The 18,813-nt window shown below is 35.1% G+C and overlaps 1 protein-coding gene and 1 pseudogene across 1 annotated transcript; one reads left to right on the top strand and one right to left on the bottom strand.

Moving 5' to 3' along the window:
- Positions 1-1,005: 1,005 nt before the first annotated feature.
- On the bottom strand, positions 1,006-5,509 carry LOC143584162 (acid beta-fructofuranosidase-like). The gene is made up of 5 exons (XM_077066269.1): positions 4,843-5,509; positions 4,608-4,616; positions 2,658-3,514; positions 1,486-1,880; positions 1,006-1,395 (listed from the first exon to the last, which is right to left on the bottom strand). The coding sequence occupies exons 1-5, from the start codon at positions 5,351-5,353 to the stop codon at positions 1,131-1,133; spliced, it is 2,037 nt and encodes a 678-aa protein (XP_076922384.1). The 5' UTR covers positions 5,354-5,509; the 3' UTR covers positions 1,006-1,130.
- An 11,888-nt stretch (positions 5,510-17,397) lies between these two features.
- Positions 17,398-18,124, top strand: LOC143584158 (ethylene-responsive transcription factor 3-like; annotated as a pseudogene).
- Positions 18,125-18,813: the final 689 nt, after the last annotated feature.

Here is an 18,813-nt window from a genome sequence, read left to right as displayed (position 1 = left end):
TCCCCGGATAAAACCTGATCCCCACGCCCGCCAAACGGCACGACAGCGAGGAGCCGGTAAAACCGGGTGAGATCAGGACTCGAACCCTGACAAGTCAGGGTCATCCCTCATATCTCCCATATAAATTGGTGATAGTAAGGTTTAAATCCCCTACCTCTTACTAGTAAAATATGTGATATATCATTAAGCCACAACTAATATTAACCGACACAAATGAAAATGTATTGTCTGGCAGGAACGGGCAAATCATTTTGTAGGCCTAAAATTAAGTAAAAGAAGCTACAGTCTGGTTAAAAATTTCATTATTTCCAACGCAGGCAAATGACGTGACATTTTTTTTTATTAAAGTCAATGAAATTTGAAATATAATTTCCTGTGAAATACTAAGGATGGCATTCTGTCTAACCAATATAGCCTACGTCATGACTTGATAATACCTTAATAATCATAACTAACAAAGAAAAAAAAACAGTTCAATACACAAAATTCTCGAAGCAATAATCACACAACCAATTTTGAAATGTATAAAATTGTTACTGTTTAACATCTATGCAGTTCAGAAATAAACAAGTTAAACTTCTTATAAGGACGTATCATCAGATTGGTTGGTAAGTTATATTTAATTAGATCATCTTGCCGGAAAGTTAATCGATGACTTGTGTCGTTTCATTGCTCACTCAATAAGAAAGCTTCGACTTCGTATTTTGAGTTGTTGCTCTAGCCCAAAGTTGGTTGAAATTTCCTGTTCGTTCATTAATTATAGCATACAAAAATTTATCATCAAATTAACGATTTAAGTATGATTAACTGAACATATTTTTAAAGACTAAAATTTTGCATTCTATAAGGTTTGAAACAATGATATCCTAATACCACCCCATCAAAGACGATTAAGTGAACTGCTGACTTTTGATAATTTGTATACCTTAAAACACAGAGAGAGAAAACATCTGAAATAAAGAAATTCATAGTTTACTCAAATCTAGTTTACATTACATTGTGACTCCTTTCTCTGAAGTTCATGAATTCCCATGTACAACAATGAAGAATCTTCAAAATGATAATCATCATCAAAATCAAAAAATAAAAATAAAATGGACTTTAAACATCGTTGCCGAAAATATAGGATTTTAGATTTCGGCCGACTTCATTTGCCATACACTGACTGAGGTAGTAACTGATGCTGCCGTAGCATTGTTGAACAAGAACAGCCGACCATTATTGTATATCGCCTTTGTTGGATAAACTCGCGAAGTAATACATGTTCTACCTCCTTGTGCAAAACTTTCTACTATCGAATGATCCACCAAGATTCTCATCGTTAGTTTTTCGCCTTTTAGTACTGGGACAATGTTTCCATAGATCGACTTGTCAACATCGTTAGCAGTAGATGATCTGCATATCGTAACACATAATAATCAAGCACTCGAATTAAACAAGATAAGCCTAAACATGATAATTAAGAAAATGAGAACAAATGAATACCTTGATTGGTCAGCACAAAAGAAAGTTGTAAGATTTCCATCAACGCCTTTGGCAATGTAGAAATAGATGGGAGTGTGCTCGGTGAGGCCCTCGTGGGCAAGGACCGACAAACCGAAGGGCCCTAATGCACCTTGTGTTGCAGCTCCACCATTAGCACACTCGTATGTAGCTTCGGCTCCATTAAGTTTTAACGCTGTGGCCTCATCGAGTTCAAACTCGGCAACAATGTCTAATTGGGATGCTGCAGGCAGGTCTAGTGGTACAAGTGAGCCAGCTTCTAGTTCTAGATTATTGAAAACAGTTACATTTGTTCGCAAGGTATTGATTTCATCAACCGGCCATTGGATTATATTGCTTTGAGTTTTTTTGTCCAATAGAATTGTTCTTGGAACACCCTGTGAATTCACAAGTAAAATATAATTAGATTAAACTCCTTCAAATATTAAAAACCCTAAAAAGACAAATAAAAGTTAATTTAATAATTTAAATTGTAATCTATTGGCCAAAATAATAATTTAGCTGAAAATGTGGCAAATAACACTTTTAACTACCACTTTTTTTGTCGAGTGCAAGTGTACAACCCCATCGAAAAGTTAACTATTTTGTCCCGGATGTTACAATGATGTTGTTTCAAAACAAATACATGGTCTTAATTGGAACAATAAACCGGTTAATTATTTATTAGGGTAAACAAAGATACCTTTCCATTAAAGTGAGCTTCCTTATTATGGAACTTATGATCTCAATTGCGGCATCAGCAGTATAGATTATTTAAGATGATGTAAGGATGATAAATTTTACCATTTGCATTCGCTAAGAATTTAATAGTATGTTCTAAATTTTCTGGTTGTAAATAGTTAGTTACCAAGATCCAATTTATGTAATTATTAAATAGGAAAATAATTACATATGAAGCAGCCTCTCTATCCCTATGGGGTAGAGGTAAGGCTGCCTACATCTTACCCTCCTCAGACCCTACCATAACTTTGCTATTGGTGGGATATACTGAGTACGATGATTAAATAGGAAAATAAATCCAAACTATTAACTAAAAAACCTATTTCTAAGGGGCCCATCGGGTTTTTAATTCCGACTGATCATTAATAGATTATAGTTTAAATTATTAAAATAAAATTAGAAAAAAAACAATTATATGTTCTAAATTTACGTACCATGAGAGAAGCCCAACCCTTACTGATGTCGGAGGTTTCAGTGTCGGTCTCTTTGATCCAACTCCACAAGACTCTTCGTTGTTTGTTTTGGTCGTAGAATGTCTTGGATGCATAATATACACCATAGTCGTATCTCAACCCGATCCCAACGTCTAATGTTGGATTATCCGGTTTCCACTTCCCCTTATATGCATCGTAAGTACCAATAGCATAATAGTCATGTCTATCATCATCCATACTTGCTTTGACTATGTGTTTAACCCCCGGTCCATCAATGGACGTGTCAAGACCATTTTCATCCTGTTTTGAAATCGGGTAAAAGTCAACACATTCCCACATTCCCGTACCCGGGACCGCATGGAGCACTCCATCTAAAAGTTCAAATGTTTTAAAGTCTTCCGTGTCGTAAACAAGCGAGATCCCGGTTTTATTAATCTTGGACCCAATTGTGATTCTCCATTTTCCCTCGGGTGTCTTCCACGCGGTTGTGGGGTCACGGAAGTCCTTATTGTCAATACCAGGTGGTGGGACCAGGACCGGGTTTCCAGGGTACTTGACCCAATTTATTAGGAGTGGGTCCGATGGGTCGGCTGGGTACGCAAGGTTTTGGACCTGGACCGACTCATTGGTGGATCCAGTGTATAGGACCACAAGTTGACCATCGGGAAGGATGGTGGCTGAACCGGTCCAAACACCTTGCTCGTCGTACCATTGGTCGGTTTCCATGGCGATGGGAAGGTGGCGCCAATTAACTAGATCTTTCGAGACCGCATGACCCCAAACAATTTTTCCCCACACGGGAGCATCCGGATGATATTGATAAAACAAGTGGTACCATCCTTTGTAGAAAACTGGACCTGAAATATATTTTCAAGACAATATATCATATACTTGTAAAGAAGTCCGATGTTTTCTAAGTAAATAATACAAGGAAACAATTTTAACTGGTAAGTAAATGATTAGTAAAAAACACATGTTTTCACTGGTTCGATGGTGACCATTAGTCCTCAAATCCGGTGCTTTTTAAGACATGGTTGATATTATAAACAATTATTTAGTCCGTGAAAAGTGTGTTCTCTTTCTTCCTTTCCAACTATAAAAGTACTAAAAAGTTGTCATATTAAAGGAATTAAAAGGCAATATAATATAATAATTTGATTGGTAAATCTGGAACTGTCGTGTTGGTTTTGTGATCTAGCTAGGAGGGATGCATAATGAATCAGCAAAAACGTGAGTGGACCAGGCGAATATTAGTTGGAATTACCTAGGATAAGATCTGTTTTTAATTATTTTTTTTTGAAAGGCAAATTTCATTAAACACCCAAAAAACGAACTAACTCCAAGACGGAGATAGTTCCAAGCCAAAACAAGGAAAACGGCTAAATTACATCAAAAAATTGAAAGAATGCCAACCCTTCCAATCTACATCACTTTTACTCCTACTTCTATACCAAAGGAAACCCAACGACTTTATGTCCGAAAGGCACTTTTACCCCTACTTCTATCTGTTTTTAATTATTAATTCAACTTTTTTTCTAAAAGAAATTTGCATTTAAGGATAAAGATGTTACCATAAAATAAATAGAATATTCATTTTTAAGGAGTATCTTCACAATTAAATGTGTGGATCATCGAGAACAACCATTACAAAAAATATGAGGTACAAAATAGATTTCCCATTTTAATGTGAAAAAAAAAATCCATGAAAACTCCACATGTGAAACTATATTCATGCTTTTAACTTTTTAAGTGTGATCATGATTCATGCATATCTTTTCATTATTTCACACACTTATAACGGTTGATCTTTACCATTTACACATACAAGACAACAATATTTTGTCTACACGCGAATGTCTATCGCGCGAAGATTGACAAATATTTTTCCAGTGAAAAGACAAGACAACGTTAATTGGTGGATCAAATGAGTAACAGTTGGAGATCACGTACCGTTAGGATCTGTAGATCAAATAATCACCATCACGAGCAATGCCAACCGGAATCAACATAAACAAGAAATCATTAGACATTGCAAATTATAATAGTCTCTCTAATAAATTCCAAGATTCATACTTTTAAAATAAAAGGAAACACAATGAACCACCTAACCACATTCACCATGTGACATATTTAATGTAATTATAATACTTTTTATGTGCAAGAACATGTAGTCCAATAAACGTACCATTCATCCAATTCTTCAAAGGTTGAAAATGAAAACCAGTTCTTTGCCAATCCAACATGTTGGAGCTCCATGGATACGAATTATCCGCACCCAACAACGGTCGAAAAGACTTCTCGGACACACCTTTATCCACCCCACGAGACAACGGAGTTGTCTTCGTGGGTGTCTCCACCGTTGAAGGTGTGGAAATGGTGTTTAAGTTATTAAAATTAACATGCCCGGTTCCGGTGATCAAAGCCACTAGAAAAGCAATAGACAAACATGCACACACAATAAATAAAACTGACTTTTTGGTGGCGGTGTGCTCATTGCCAGCGGTGTGTTCACCGTCCGGCAATGGGGCATAGGTGGCATTAGGGTTTTCAAGATCTGAGGAAGAAGACATGTTTATGTTAATGCTTGTGAATGTGGATTGGAGGATAGGCTGAAAACTAACGGTATTTATAATGGAAATGTTGAAGAGGGTAGAGAAATAAGATTTAAAATTATTGGTGCTTACGTGGAAATTCATGTATCCACGTGGCCATTCTCATCCGGTGGGAAAACAATTGGGACATAGGGTGGTTATTGTGTTCCAAATAATTAGGTTAAATGAAAGCGAAAGAAAACGAAAAATAGGAGGATAATAAAAGATAATTAATAGAGTTTTAAGAAAAAGAAATGGAAAAAAGTTTGTGGTTAATTTTCAATTCTAGTTTTTGTTAGCAATCAAAAGTTATAAAACTTTTTGGAATAATTTTTTATATAATAAAATACTCTTAACTAATATATTCTATATCATATATACGAATTATGAAGAGTATAGTTGGAAATTTATCGTTTAGATATACCATTATCTGTAAAAATTCCATTTAACATAAATCATACAGACATGAACATTAACACCACCCTTAATTACTACCTTCATGACGATCATCAGAATCTTTTAGCAAACAAATAAATTTAACTAGATTGGACCTTTGAAATCTTTTTTGTAGTAAAAACCTCAATTATTGACGTTGTCAGAATCATAGAACCTCCGTCAGAGTCAGTGGTGGTAGAAGAAGAGCTCGCACCAGCTCAGTGATGGTACGAACAAGGGCTCCAATGACGGGGACGAACGAATTTGGTCTGATCGATTGAGAATCAGGCAAATAACAAACACGAAGAAGGTTTCCCGTGACGGTAGTGGTGGTGGATGTTAGAGGTGGTGGTTGTTAGCGGTGGTGGTCATTGGTGGTGTTCAAGTGGTGGTAGTGGTGTGTGTTCAGGACTTCAGGTTGAGTTTTCCGACGAAAAATGTTGAGTATTCCGGCAAAAAACGTATTTCTTGCGATGGGAGACTAATGAGAGTTAAGCTTCCGCTAGTCGCGGCTCGTTGGGAATAAATGTGTTAAAAGATGAGACCATCAATAGCAACCCGTTAGTTGAGATTGTTATGCGCCAATAGTTCAAAGTTGGGATTATTTAAATTCAATTTTTTTAAAAGATATAATGGTTGTTCAACTATTAATGTATATTTGCCTGTGAATTCCTTGTCTAGCCCGATGGATGGACGTTCAACTCTTTGACCAGCTGACATTTTGGTCTTGGTATTGATTGGAGGGAAATACACGTGCATGAATCTAACAGGGTTTTTCCTCTGATGGGTTTGAAGGGTAGTGGTTTCACGGTCGGCCAGGCTGCTCTAAAAGTTCCTTCATACAATGTGACCAAACATGAGAAGACGTGTCTTGCTAGCCAACATATATTTATACCTTTTGCATTTGACACTTTTGGTTTCCTTGCGTCTGATGGAGCTACTTACTCGAGTCCAACGTGTCATGCATAAAAAATGTTTCGACTCCAAGATCATGAATGCAGTTTTTTAAACGTTGGGATTTGCAATTAAAAATGGCTAGCGACGCAGCTTGTTACGTATTTACTTTTCTGTCTTGACGTAAACACTAATAGTATTAAATGGCACATATATTTGAAAAAAAAAAGTAATAAAACTACCAAATATTTTTTATAAATTACATAATTAGTCTTTGATGTAAAATAGTTGAATTGTACTATTTAGCAGAAAAAATAGATATGATTAGCAATGTGGATTACAAATTTACAATGGTTATAAATTTAAACCTCAGGTCATGATATATTAAATTACAAAACCTATATTTGAACTAAAATAATTAAACATGTTAAACCACGTGACCAAAAATGTAATTTACTCTTTTGAATAATTAGTGTTTTTCCATATAGTAAAGGCAGGCAACAATAGAAACTCAAATTTTCTTCTATTCATATACGCATAAGTGAATTTTATGCGAAGTAATCGAGTCATTAAATATGAGCTAACAGCTAGAAATAACTGGATAGGTGACAATTTTCTTCTATAAATAATAGGAATAATTGTGTTTTGGGTACGTGGACATTACTTTAAGGATCCGAAGGAAGTTATCACATGTACGATGGAATTTTAAAATTGCATTATTGCTACTAAAATAATTTCATTATTGAAGATTTGAAGTTGATTTCAAATCCACATCGGCAAACTAATAATTTATCCAACACACGACATTTATTCTAGAGATTCATGTGATCCTATTTACTTACAGCTCTCATCATTTTCTTAACTATTATGAGAATACTCGATATAATTTTAGGTGGTTAAAGAATTGATGATAATTTAGTGTCATCATAGCATCTTTTGTAATTTATTGTCACTTAAAAAAATGAGAAAAGAGATTATACATTGATATAATTAAAGAGCTGTCGAGTGCACATTTATTCAAAACAATTCAGTTTCTAATGTTAATGCACCTCAGTAGTTTAAAGCAATGTTGTAAAACTCGCTAGGTGGTCCCTAGGCGGCTGACCCCTTTAGAGGGGGTGCTCAGCTTTTACTTGGACAAGATAAAAATAACATAAAATAATTATTGGATATTATATATATGTTAAGATAGGCATAATTCACGTTAAAATAAACATAATTCATATGAAAAAAAAAAACATAATTCAAAAAATTCATGTTTTGTTGTTATTTTTAGCATTTTACTAAAAAATAAAAAAAATAAAAAAATTGGTGGCCGAGTTGACCTTGGAGGCCGAGTACAGGCCGAGTAATCCCGAGTACTCCGACTTTTGACCGAGTTGGACCTTGGCGAGTAATGGTGGCTGAGTTGGGAAAAAACGGCAAGGTTGATATCCGAGGACCTTGGAATCCGACTTTTACAACACTGGTTTAAAGTGTGCATCCTACTAAACAGTAACTGTCTAAGGGCGCTGCCCCTAGTAGTGGTCTAAGTGTAATGCACTTGATTAGGGTTAAAAGTTGTTTTGGAATCGCAATGTCGATAAAGTTGATTTAATTCAACGTCCCGTACTAACTTTGATCATTGGTATGAAGTTTGACTTTGACACAAAAAGTGCTTTTCGGTATAAGAAATAAAGGTATGTAGCAACTTTGTTTTGGGGTACCAAAAACTTTTGGTCGGCACCAACTAAAGTAACACTAGCGAATATAGATGTAACTGCCAGTAACTGACAATTATGGCAATTATTAAAACTAACGGTTATGTAGTTTGATGAAGGGCTACGATTGTTATTCACACTGGTTAAACCTATATGTAAGGGAGTCAGTATGGCTAATCTATGACAATGAATTATACGAAATCCAATCTAATATTCACATAAAATTTTAGAATCCTTTTTAAAACATTTGTCTTATTCAAATAAAATTTTGAAGTGCCAGCAAAATAACACATGCTAGCAAATTTGGTGTCAGTTCCAACTAACTGAACGTGTACCACCTAAAATGATACCTCTATTGAAACCCCCATACATTTTTATTCTTAATATTATAACTTGTGCCATATATTTTTCAAAATTTTGTTGGTTTGATCGGAGAACATCATTGATAAAAAAAAACCTTCAAAAATCCGTCGGTGCTATGGGATTGGATTTCTAATAAGATTACCCTATATTCTTTTCGGGAAAATGTCAATATGGGATAGAATTGTATTGATTTTTGAATGCAATTATGATGTAACAATGAAACCCTTCACAGGTTAACACTATATAGAACTCTAATGCATATAGTAAGCCTCTATTTCTACTAAAGATCAAGTACTCGGCCTTTGGGTACTTGATGAACACGAAGTTCACACACACAAAGAATTTCTCGCAATCCATGAATTCTTGCGGATATTGAATGCTTTTAAGTTTTTGTATTTTGATAGGCATTAGTCACAATTTTGGACCTTACACTTAATATCTCAATGATCACTTTCCAATTATACCAATTTACGTTATGATAATACATTCATCCTATCTTCATTGCGTCATTAACTAATAATTACATTAAAAATAGTACAAAATTTAGTGGCGTTGGAAGTTTGTTTCAGATAATAATTTTTTGTGGGTTAAGATGATCAAACCATATATGGAGTTGAAATGAATCCAAATTATCGTGATAGTAATGGGTTGGGGTCGGGGGTGTGGTCGTCTATGTGTAACTCTTTTAATAAACTACATGATTTCAAAGTAATTCCTCTTTCGGCTATTCAAAAAAAGATAGGAAATGGTCAATAAACTATATTTTGGTTAGACTGTTGGGGGACAGGTAGTACGTTGGCGGTAAAATAACCTCGCCTTTATGTGTTGGAGATGGACAAACAATGTTTTGTTAATCAAAAGGCAGATTGTGTTTCTTAATTGGAATTGGAGAAGAGATATTAGAGTGGGAAGAGAAAGTGAACAATCTGATAATTTGATGGTTGAGTTAAGACATGTAAGTCTAACGGATACTCAGGATATATGGGTTTGGAGCTTTGGGGATACGGCGGACTTCACGGTTAAAGGTGTTAGGAAGGTTATTGATGACTTATCCTTCCGTCGTGGGCTCGAAAGACAACGTGGTTCAAATTTCTTCCTAGAAAAGTTAATGTTTGTGCGTGGAGGGTGTTGCTTAAGAGACTTCTTACGAGTCAATTTGGTGAGTAAGGGTATAGACATTCCGAGCTGTTTATGTCCTGTTTGTAATGATCGTAAGGAGTCAATTGACCATGTTTTCGGTATGTGCTCGGTAGCAAATCGGATTTGGGGTCTTATTGCTTCTTGGCTTGGCCTTCCGTTGTCTTCCTCTTTAGTTCCAGGTGAGCTGATGTCTTGATGGGACACGTTGAGAGTTCAAACTCATAAGAAAGATTTGATCAGGATGATTATTTTTGTCACTTAGTGGTTTACTTGAAGATTCAGAAATGACTTGGTATTTGAGAAGACTCGCCATAACAAAGAAACGCTATTTGATGAAATTTTACATTTCTTGTTCTTGTGGTATAGTAGTAGAAATCGTAAATGTAATATTTCTAGGATCGAGTGACTTAAGAACCATCTATTGTATTTTTAATGTTATGTGTTTTTTTTTCTAGCCACTTGCTAGGACTTTTTTTTTTTAATATAAAATGCCACCTTTCCAAAATAATAATAATAATAATAATAATAGTACAACATTAATTTTTATTTTATCAAAATCAAAAATTAAAATTTTGTTAACGTTACTGTTTGGATTTGAAATCATTGCGAATAGTAAATAACAATTGAACACTTAGGCTGAGGGGTGTGGGGGCCTTAATGGGGGCCTTAATGGGGGCTCTAACTAATAATATTATAACGTGTGGCAGAGAGAGAAACTGGATAAGGGGGGTGTTGGAGCCCCCGTTGGAGCCCCTGGCCCTGGTGTGGAGGGGCTCCAGCGAATTTTTTTTTATTTTTTTATAAATATATTCTAACAACGTATTATTAAAAAAACTCATAAATTATTAAAAAAAACACACATTAATAAAAAAACACATTAATATCTAAAAATAAAATAAAAATTAAAGTACTAAAAAAAAACATTATTCTTATTCTTCGGCTTGGTCTTCTTCGATCAACCTCTTTCGGATACGTTCCTTTTGCTTTTCCATTAGCATTTGATCGACCGGATTTAGGTTACTGAAGTCTCTAGTAAGAAAGTCCAAATCTCTCATTCGACTTTTTTCCTTTTTGTCATTAGAGACCACCTCCATGGTTTTGTTGAATTTATTGAGGGATTCAATAAGATTGGCGATGTTTACGGCTTCCCCCTCAGCCGGTTTTTCCCCCTTGGCGTCCCTTCCCAATGGCCGCCTCCTCGGCGGTGAAGACGTTTCCTCCTCCGCAATGTTTAGGTCGAATCCAACGCGGCAATCCGACCCGGTTGAAGTGCTATACGCTCCAGACGAACTAGTTTTAGTCCGTTTCGCCCTTACTTCCGCATCAAAGTCCGGCGCCACCAGCTCAACCCACTTGGAACACCTTTTCAACCTCTCCCACAACAATAAATCGTCCCACGTCTTCACCATCCCATACCTCCGCAAACACTCCTGCTTTCACTCTTCGACCGTGAAATTGTAAACCGCCAAATCATCACTGCCACTTGGTCTCACACGACCGCTGTTCCTGTTGAAAAGATTAGTAAACAAGCCGACAAATTTTCTGATTTCGGACCACCGACCCGAAATCATATCGGCGTTCCGCTCTGTACTCCCAACGAGCATGTAGAACGTCTCCCTAACCTTTGTCCAAAAAATCTTGTTCTTTTGGTAGTCGGCTGCAAAATGAATAAATAAATTAGATTTTTTAACTTTTTTATTTAACTTTTTTATTAAAAATCATTTTTAAAAACGTTAAAACAATTACTGCAACGCCGATCCTCAGAAATGACTATCCAAGCCCGACACAAGGCTTTCTTCTCATCCGATGACCACGGAGTTGCTTTCCGTTTCGTCCTCGGAGTCGAAGCTGGTCCCGACCCGTCCGTTGCAACTTGTTTTTTCCGGTGGACGCGTCTTTTTGGTCCCGTAGCTTCACCGTGTGATTCTTGTGTCTCCGGAACAACAAAGTTAGGAGACGGTTGTGTGTTGGATGATTGAAAGCCGGATAATTCTTGCGGCTCCGAATAAAACATCGGTTGGTGCGGTGACGACCATAAATCATCGTCAAGATAATCTGAATCAAGGTTTGGGTACCAATTTCCAGCCATTTTTTTAAAAAAAAGTTGAGAAGATGAATTGATTTTGGGTGAAGGTTTGAAGTTTTGGTATAAAAATGGGTGAAATGGGGTATAATTATATAGGAAAAATAATTTTTTTTTTGGGTTTGTTTGGCTCCCGACGGTCAAAAAACCCTCAAATTTTTGTATCGATTATATATTAATAATAAACTACACATATGAAGCAACTAATTAACTATATAATTAACTATATATAAGAGAGAGGTTTTGAATTCAAATTCTGCAAATAACCAGAATTAAAAGAACTTTATCGGTAAAAAAAAACCCCCTATAAATATGAATATAAAGAGTATAATTATAAAACCTAATCCAAGCATATGTCCTAGTTACGACAAAAATAATTATAACAAACTATAATTATTTTTTGAATATTAGTTAACTGAATGTGGTCTATATAAGTTTTTTATTACATCAAAACAAAAGTCAAACAGACAATAAGCTGCGTCGCTACCTCTTTTTGAATTGATATATATCGGAGTTGAAAAAAAACAATGAAATTAGAATGACAAAAACAGCCTAATTATTACCCCCAAAAAAAATTGGGGAAAAAGAAGAGTAGCGTGGTGGGAACCAATTCCACGTTGATTTGCTGTCCACTAATTAAATGAATTATTGGATCACATTTAATGGATATGATGCTACATGGTTTTTAGTAATATAAATAATTAAATAACACATTTCCACGTGTATAAATAAAGAGCAAATTTACTTCACACTACTCGAGGGATAGATTGCCGATAGAAGTCATGTAACGTTTATTTATTTTAGTTCACGTTACAATAGCAAGTTCGGGGTCTTGAGTTTACTATCAGAATAAAAGAAAAGGTGACGGGTCGAAAAAAAACTCAATGGTTGAATTTGATGTGGATTCAAAGTGAAATTTAAGATTGAACATTACACCATAACCGTCATGCAAAATTTGATGTAGATTTAAAGTGAAATTTAAGGAAGCATCTGCAACTAGTAACAAACTTCCCACAAGGTTCAAATAATATACGCAACACTTTTATGATTCCAAAAACATGAATATGTGAGACACTATTTCTCTATATATGTAATAGAGGGTTGCGCATCCAAAATTTAAGTTGTATTAATCTCCAATTGATATGCTTGCATATAATTTGGAATAGGAACATCTTTTAAACTTATAGTGTCTCTAGAGAACAAGGAAATTCTACCAACCCTACACGGGCAATTGTTAAAATGCAGATCATTAACAAGTGCACAACATCTCCTAACAAAGTGAATGCATATGAATTGAGATATGACATCACTCGCACGAGTAGATGATTACGATATTCCGAACCAACAACGAGAAACAGTTGGTCTTGTGATAAGAAACTTTTTTTAAAAGTATTTTGGTGGTTTCCTTGTTCGGTCTTGGTTCTCTGTCCTCTATTAAAAGCTCACAAGCATTACACTCAATTTACACATGTATTTTTAGCGTACCACGGTTAAATAAATGATTGTATTATTTTAAGTTGAATCCTTTTTGTCAATATCATTGATAATAAATATCAAAGAACACAGTCTATAATACCACAATTCATATTGGGGGTTACTTAGAACACGTTCCATATATTTATGTGGCCATGTGGATAACTTCTTACAGACTTCTTTTCATGGGAGCTTTGTGTTATTAGGCAAGCATAGTACAATAACAAAAGCACAAACTACAATAATTAGCACAAGAGTACTTTTCAAGACTAAAGTGACTAAACACCCATCTCTTATACACAAAGAAACCCTACCTGAAATAATAAAGAATGAAATTAATAACAGATGTACCTAAATTAGTTTGACATAACATGTCTTGTTAGTAGCTAATGTCATTAAAATTAAACTATTTTTTCTCACTTTAAAGTTATACATGTATAGCAGTTGTACTTTTATTTGATATATTATTTCTTACAATACATTTGTTTTAACCAATTAACTTGTACTTTTAATGTCATTAGTTAAAAATTTTCCTTGATAATAAACCATTTTTGTAATTATACTTTATAATAGATCTCATATAGTTTGTTTTTATCTTTTGTTGTCTTTATTATTGTTGTTTTTGCTGTAACAAACTTTTGATTTCTGAGATGCACAAACATAACTCACAACTTGTTCTGTGAACATTTAGATATTCAGTTGTAACTTGACTATTTTTTATAGGTAAAAACTAAAATATAATATATGAGCATTCTATTCTGACAAGATCGATAGGAAACTTTAGTTTATGTGGCTTCGAGTATATATCATAACTTGAAAAATGTATGTTGAAAAAGAAAACAAAAAGGTTGCACCGAACTGAGGAACTGCATAATTCGTGTGGCCATGATCCTGGAGTTGGGCAAGTGCGGGTACACATGTCAACAGTCAAGTTGAAACACTTAGGAGACATTATTTAATTTGTACATTCTTTAGGCACTTTTATTTAATAAACACTAAAACAACCACTCACACCGTTTATTCTTAAATAATATATGTTTCTTTTCAGAACAACGAAGGACTAATAAGACGTTAGAAAACAAACGAAAGTTACAAGGTAGAAAAATAAGCCTGAGAATAACATATACCACTATGCCCATGACCATGAGATATTACATACTTTAGATCAACTTTTTATACAATTAAAAGTAATAAACATTATATCATTTGTCGTCTTAAAGAATACCAAATCTCTCTCTTGAAGAGCTAGGAATTTCGAGCCTTCATAATCATTCAAAGTGTAGAGTAGAGTAGCGCCATATCCAGTTTGTTTTTGGTTTTAGACCCTGAGGATACATTAACTATATGAAGAAAATCAAAATGATTGTGAGGGGCGAGAGGGAAAGCATGCTCAAATTCCACATCCATTGAGAACCTGTTACCAAATGATAGGTGATCTACCTCCTCTTCGTCTAAGTCACAGAAAGGCGAGCCGAAGAAGAAACTACAATTCCTCAACCAAAAATTACTAGATAGAGATTATGTTCTTTATCTTTCCCAGAAAACAAGTTAGTTTAAAAAAAGAAAAAAAAGAAAAAAATACAAAAAAGAAAAAGAATGGAAAGTGAAGCAAGAAAAGTGCAATCGAACTAGAGACCCAACATTTGTAACACACATGCATGCTCAATCACTAGACTAAGAGCATTCACATCTCACTATCATTCTCTCTTTGATTTCGATATAATTTACTAATCTCCTAATGTATCCCTTAACTTTATAAAACCTTTCGCATCTCTGAATTTTTTTCTATAGTTGTGTTTTTACAAATAACTTTTCAAAAATGGTATACTTTTCAAAAGACTTTCAATTTTGGTGTAACCTTGGTCTCAGACAACGAGTTATGTATTATTCTGCTAAAAATCTAGAGATGATCATTTGAAATAAATAAATTAAAAAAACGGTGGTCTCAAACCATAATTAGACGTAAATAGATGCGAATTGGGATATCAAACCATGGATTTCACTAAAAAATGACTTTTAGTGCAATCCGTGGTTTGAGACCACGGCTTGCTTCAATTTACGCCTAATTGTGGTCTCACCACAATTTGTTTTTATTAATTGTCATTCCATTGCTTCAGATTCCGGTTTGTTTATTCCATATGATTGAATCTGACATATCTCTAGGCATTTCACAGAAAACAACAAAAACAATGGTTTGAGAATACGGTTACATAAAAAATGAAAGGCTCCAAAAAACGTATACCATTCTTGATGGTTATTTATAAAAACACCATTGCTGAAAAAATTCGCATCTCATTCTTCATCTCTATCTATATATTCTTTTTGTTAGTATTTCTTTCTCTTTCTTTTATTCTTAAAGGCATAAACCATAATGCTCATGGTACAATCCAAAATGCTTTTCCCTTAATCTTCAAATTTGGGAGATGTTGATAGAGATTTGGACGGAGAAGAGAAATAAACAAATACTTTAATTACAGAGATGATGTTGAGAGAATGAAATGAGGATGCTATAAATGTTTTAGTTAATTATAGGTTGTTAGCTAACACATTTAATATTAAGTGGTGACGGTATTGTTTATACCGAATTACCGACCATTAGAATTTTTAATGTTGCATAATTATTCGGTTATGAAGATTTGCTGAAATATGTCATACCCAAGTGATAAACAAGCACATGCGACTTCATGTTCGTCTGATTTCCCAACTCATTTTCTTATTATATTTTTATTTATGCCATTATTAAAGATACATAATTACAGATCCAATCATTGTATTTCTACTTAGCAATTAAACCTGACACCAATCAATCTAGACTCTCTCTTGTCGTCAAACGTTCAGCTGTTCATCTCCCTTGTCAAATGGAATATACTATACAGTGGCGGATCCAGAAAATTTTTTCATAGGGGTCGAAAATATTTTAGGTTGGTACTTAGTTGACTATTGGTATTTAAATTTTTTTCAGACCGGCTCAGTCATTCGGGTCGGGTTAAATCCATATATAATTTTTTTTTCCAATTTGATTCGGTCGTTCCGGTCGAGTCAAATCAAGTGGGGTAATATAAAGAAAAAGATAATCAATCAAAATATCATATAACAAAAAAAGTGCGGGAAATGTAATTAAAAATGCATAACTAAAATATAAATTGTTCTCTTTGAGTTTTCATTTTTTGAAATATAACCATAACATCATATAACTTGACATTCCTAAGCAAATCTTTTTCAATGAAACATATACAACTATCATTTAAATTCTCATTACCCATTTAATTAGGCAATTCGGATTCCACTTGGTTCATTGCTGAATTTTTTTAAAGTTAAATATCTATAACCAAATATTAAACAAATATGACTATTGTTTCTCTTTCACTTTGATAAATTTTATGGCCAAATTATTTTTTTATTGAGGTCAGAAATTTACAATTATATTAGCATTTTAATATAATTTTTGGTTTTAGACGGTTCATATAATCATCTAGCATAACAATAAATATTAAAATAATAAAGTATATACTAAAAAACAAATAAATAATAAAGAAATAAATCTCTTTTGAAAAACGAAAAGTTTGTTTGTTAATATATATTAATGACAGAATTACAAATTTTGTCATTTAAAAAAAGCCAAATTACGGTTCGTGTCCTTTTTTAAGTTTCCTTGCAGGCGATATCCTTTAAACATTTTTTTCCTACACGTTATGTCCTTTACGCTAACTGGGTTAGAAAAACTCAGTTAAATACCCTCACGTGAGGCGCATGTGAGGGCATTTTTGTCTTTTCGCCTGTAATTTGTCTAATATATATTAAAATGATTCTCTCTCTCTCTCTTCCCATCTTCTCTCTCTCTCTCTCTCTCTCCACACCAACACCAACACCACCACTTCTTAAATCCGGCACCATCTCCTGGAAACAAGCCGATGAGGCCATTCCGCTCCGGCGAGGAAGACGACAACACCATCTCCGGTCTTCTTCTCCGGCGAGGAAGACGGCAGCTTTCATGAAAATCATGACTAACCTGATTTTGACTTTAAGGTCAATTACATGCCTGCATAATTTTACATGAAACAAAAACCCATTAAAGCAGCCAAACAAAACAAACCCGGATCGGAAGAAAATCATCAAAATGATAGATTTTATTATTATTATTGGTTTCTAATATGAATCAATAATTTTCATATTCACCATCTAATAATAATAATAATAATATAAACATCAGATCTACCGGAAACCAGTCATGCGACGAGCCGGAAGACCCAAGACCGTCGCCGGAGATCCGATCGGACCGCCGCCGGGCGACCCCGGTACCGCGGCGTCCGTAAGCGTCCCTGGGGACGGTTCGCGGCGGAGATCCGTGACCCGTGGAAGAAAGCCCGTGTTTAGTTAGGTACGTTTGATTCCGCCGAGGACGCCGCACGCGCCTACGACTCCGCCGCACGTGCCCTCCGTGGATCCAAAGCCAAGACTAATTTTCCTCCTTTAACGAACGAAACGATTGATGATATGATGATGACGTCAGATCGGCGTCACGGTCACGCCAAGCCCGTGCCGACGATGAGCGGCATGAGCAGCACCGTGGAGTCCGCCACACGGCCGACTGTGAACCCGGTTCATAGATTGAAATTAAAGCCGGTTCAGGTGGATGACGATTGCCATAGTAATTGCGACTCGTCGGAGTCGGTGGTGGATGATTATTACTGTGACGTGGATCTGACGTCATCTTCGTCACGGAAGCCGTTACCGTTTGATCTGAACCTGCCTCCGCCGCCGGTGTCTGATGAGTATGGACTTTGTTAGAGAGAGAGAGAGAGAGATAAGATGGGAAGAGAGAGAGAGAGAATCATTTTAATATATATTAGAGAAATTACAGGCGAAATGACAAAAATGCCCTCATATGCGCCCCACGTGAGGGTATTTAACTGAGTTTTTCTAACCCAGTTAGCGGAAAGGACATAACGTGTAGGAAAAAAATGTTTAAAGGATACCGCCTGCAAGGAAACTTAAAAAAGGACACGAACCGTAATTTGGCTTTTTTTAAAGGAAAAAATTTGTAATTGGGTTTATATTAATTAATATAGATACAATAAATGTTAACACTTGTTTTTAGTCAACTCGGATATAATGCCGACTGTCGAGCCTCGTTTTTTTTACATCTCAAAAAATTAATTATTACTTTTAATTGTCATATCTTCTTCTTCACTTGACTTGCATTCTTACTAGCCACCTCCGGTGTCTCTCATCGGCCACCGGAAAATTTTAAAAGTTCAAGTTTAATCTTTTCTTTTCATCTTACACTCTCACCAGTTTCTCAGGGGTCGGAGTAAAAATTTCACAGGGGTCGACAAGGATTTTAACACATATATTACACTAAATAAAATTTTCTCACAGGGGTCGGCCGACCCTGCACAACCATAGTAGGTCCGCCCCTGATACTACAGCCCACAGATCTAGCTTATTCAACAAATATATGAATATTTATTAAGCAT

Source organism: Bidens hawaiensis, unplaced genomic scaffold (genome assembly GCF_021521415.1).
Source record: "Bidens hawaiensis isolate Kalapana, Puna unplaced genomic scaffold, B.hawaiensis_p1.1 tig00032829_1, whole genome shotgun sequence".
NCBI classification, from domain to species: Eukaryota; Viridiplantae; Streptophyta; class Magnoliopsida; order Asterales; family Asteraceae; genus Bidens; species Bidens hawaiensis.
The sequence above is the reverse complement of the archived record's forward strand: the minus strand, read 5'-3'. Positions and strand labels throughout refer to the sequence as shown.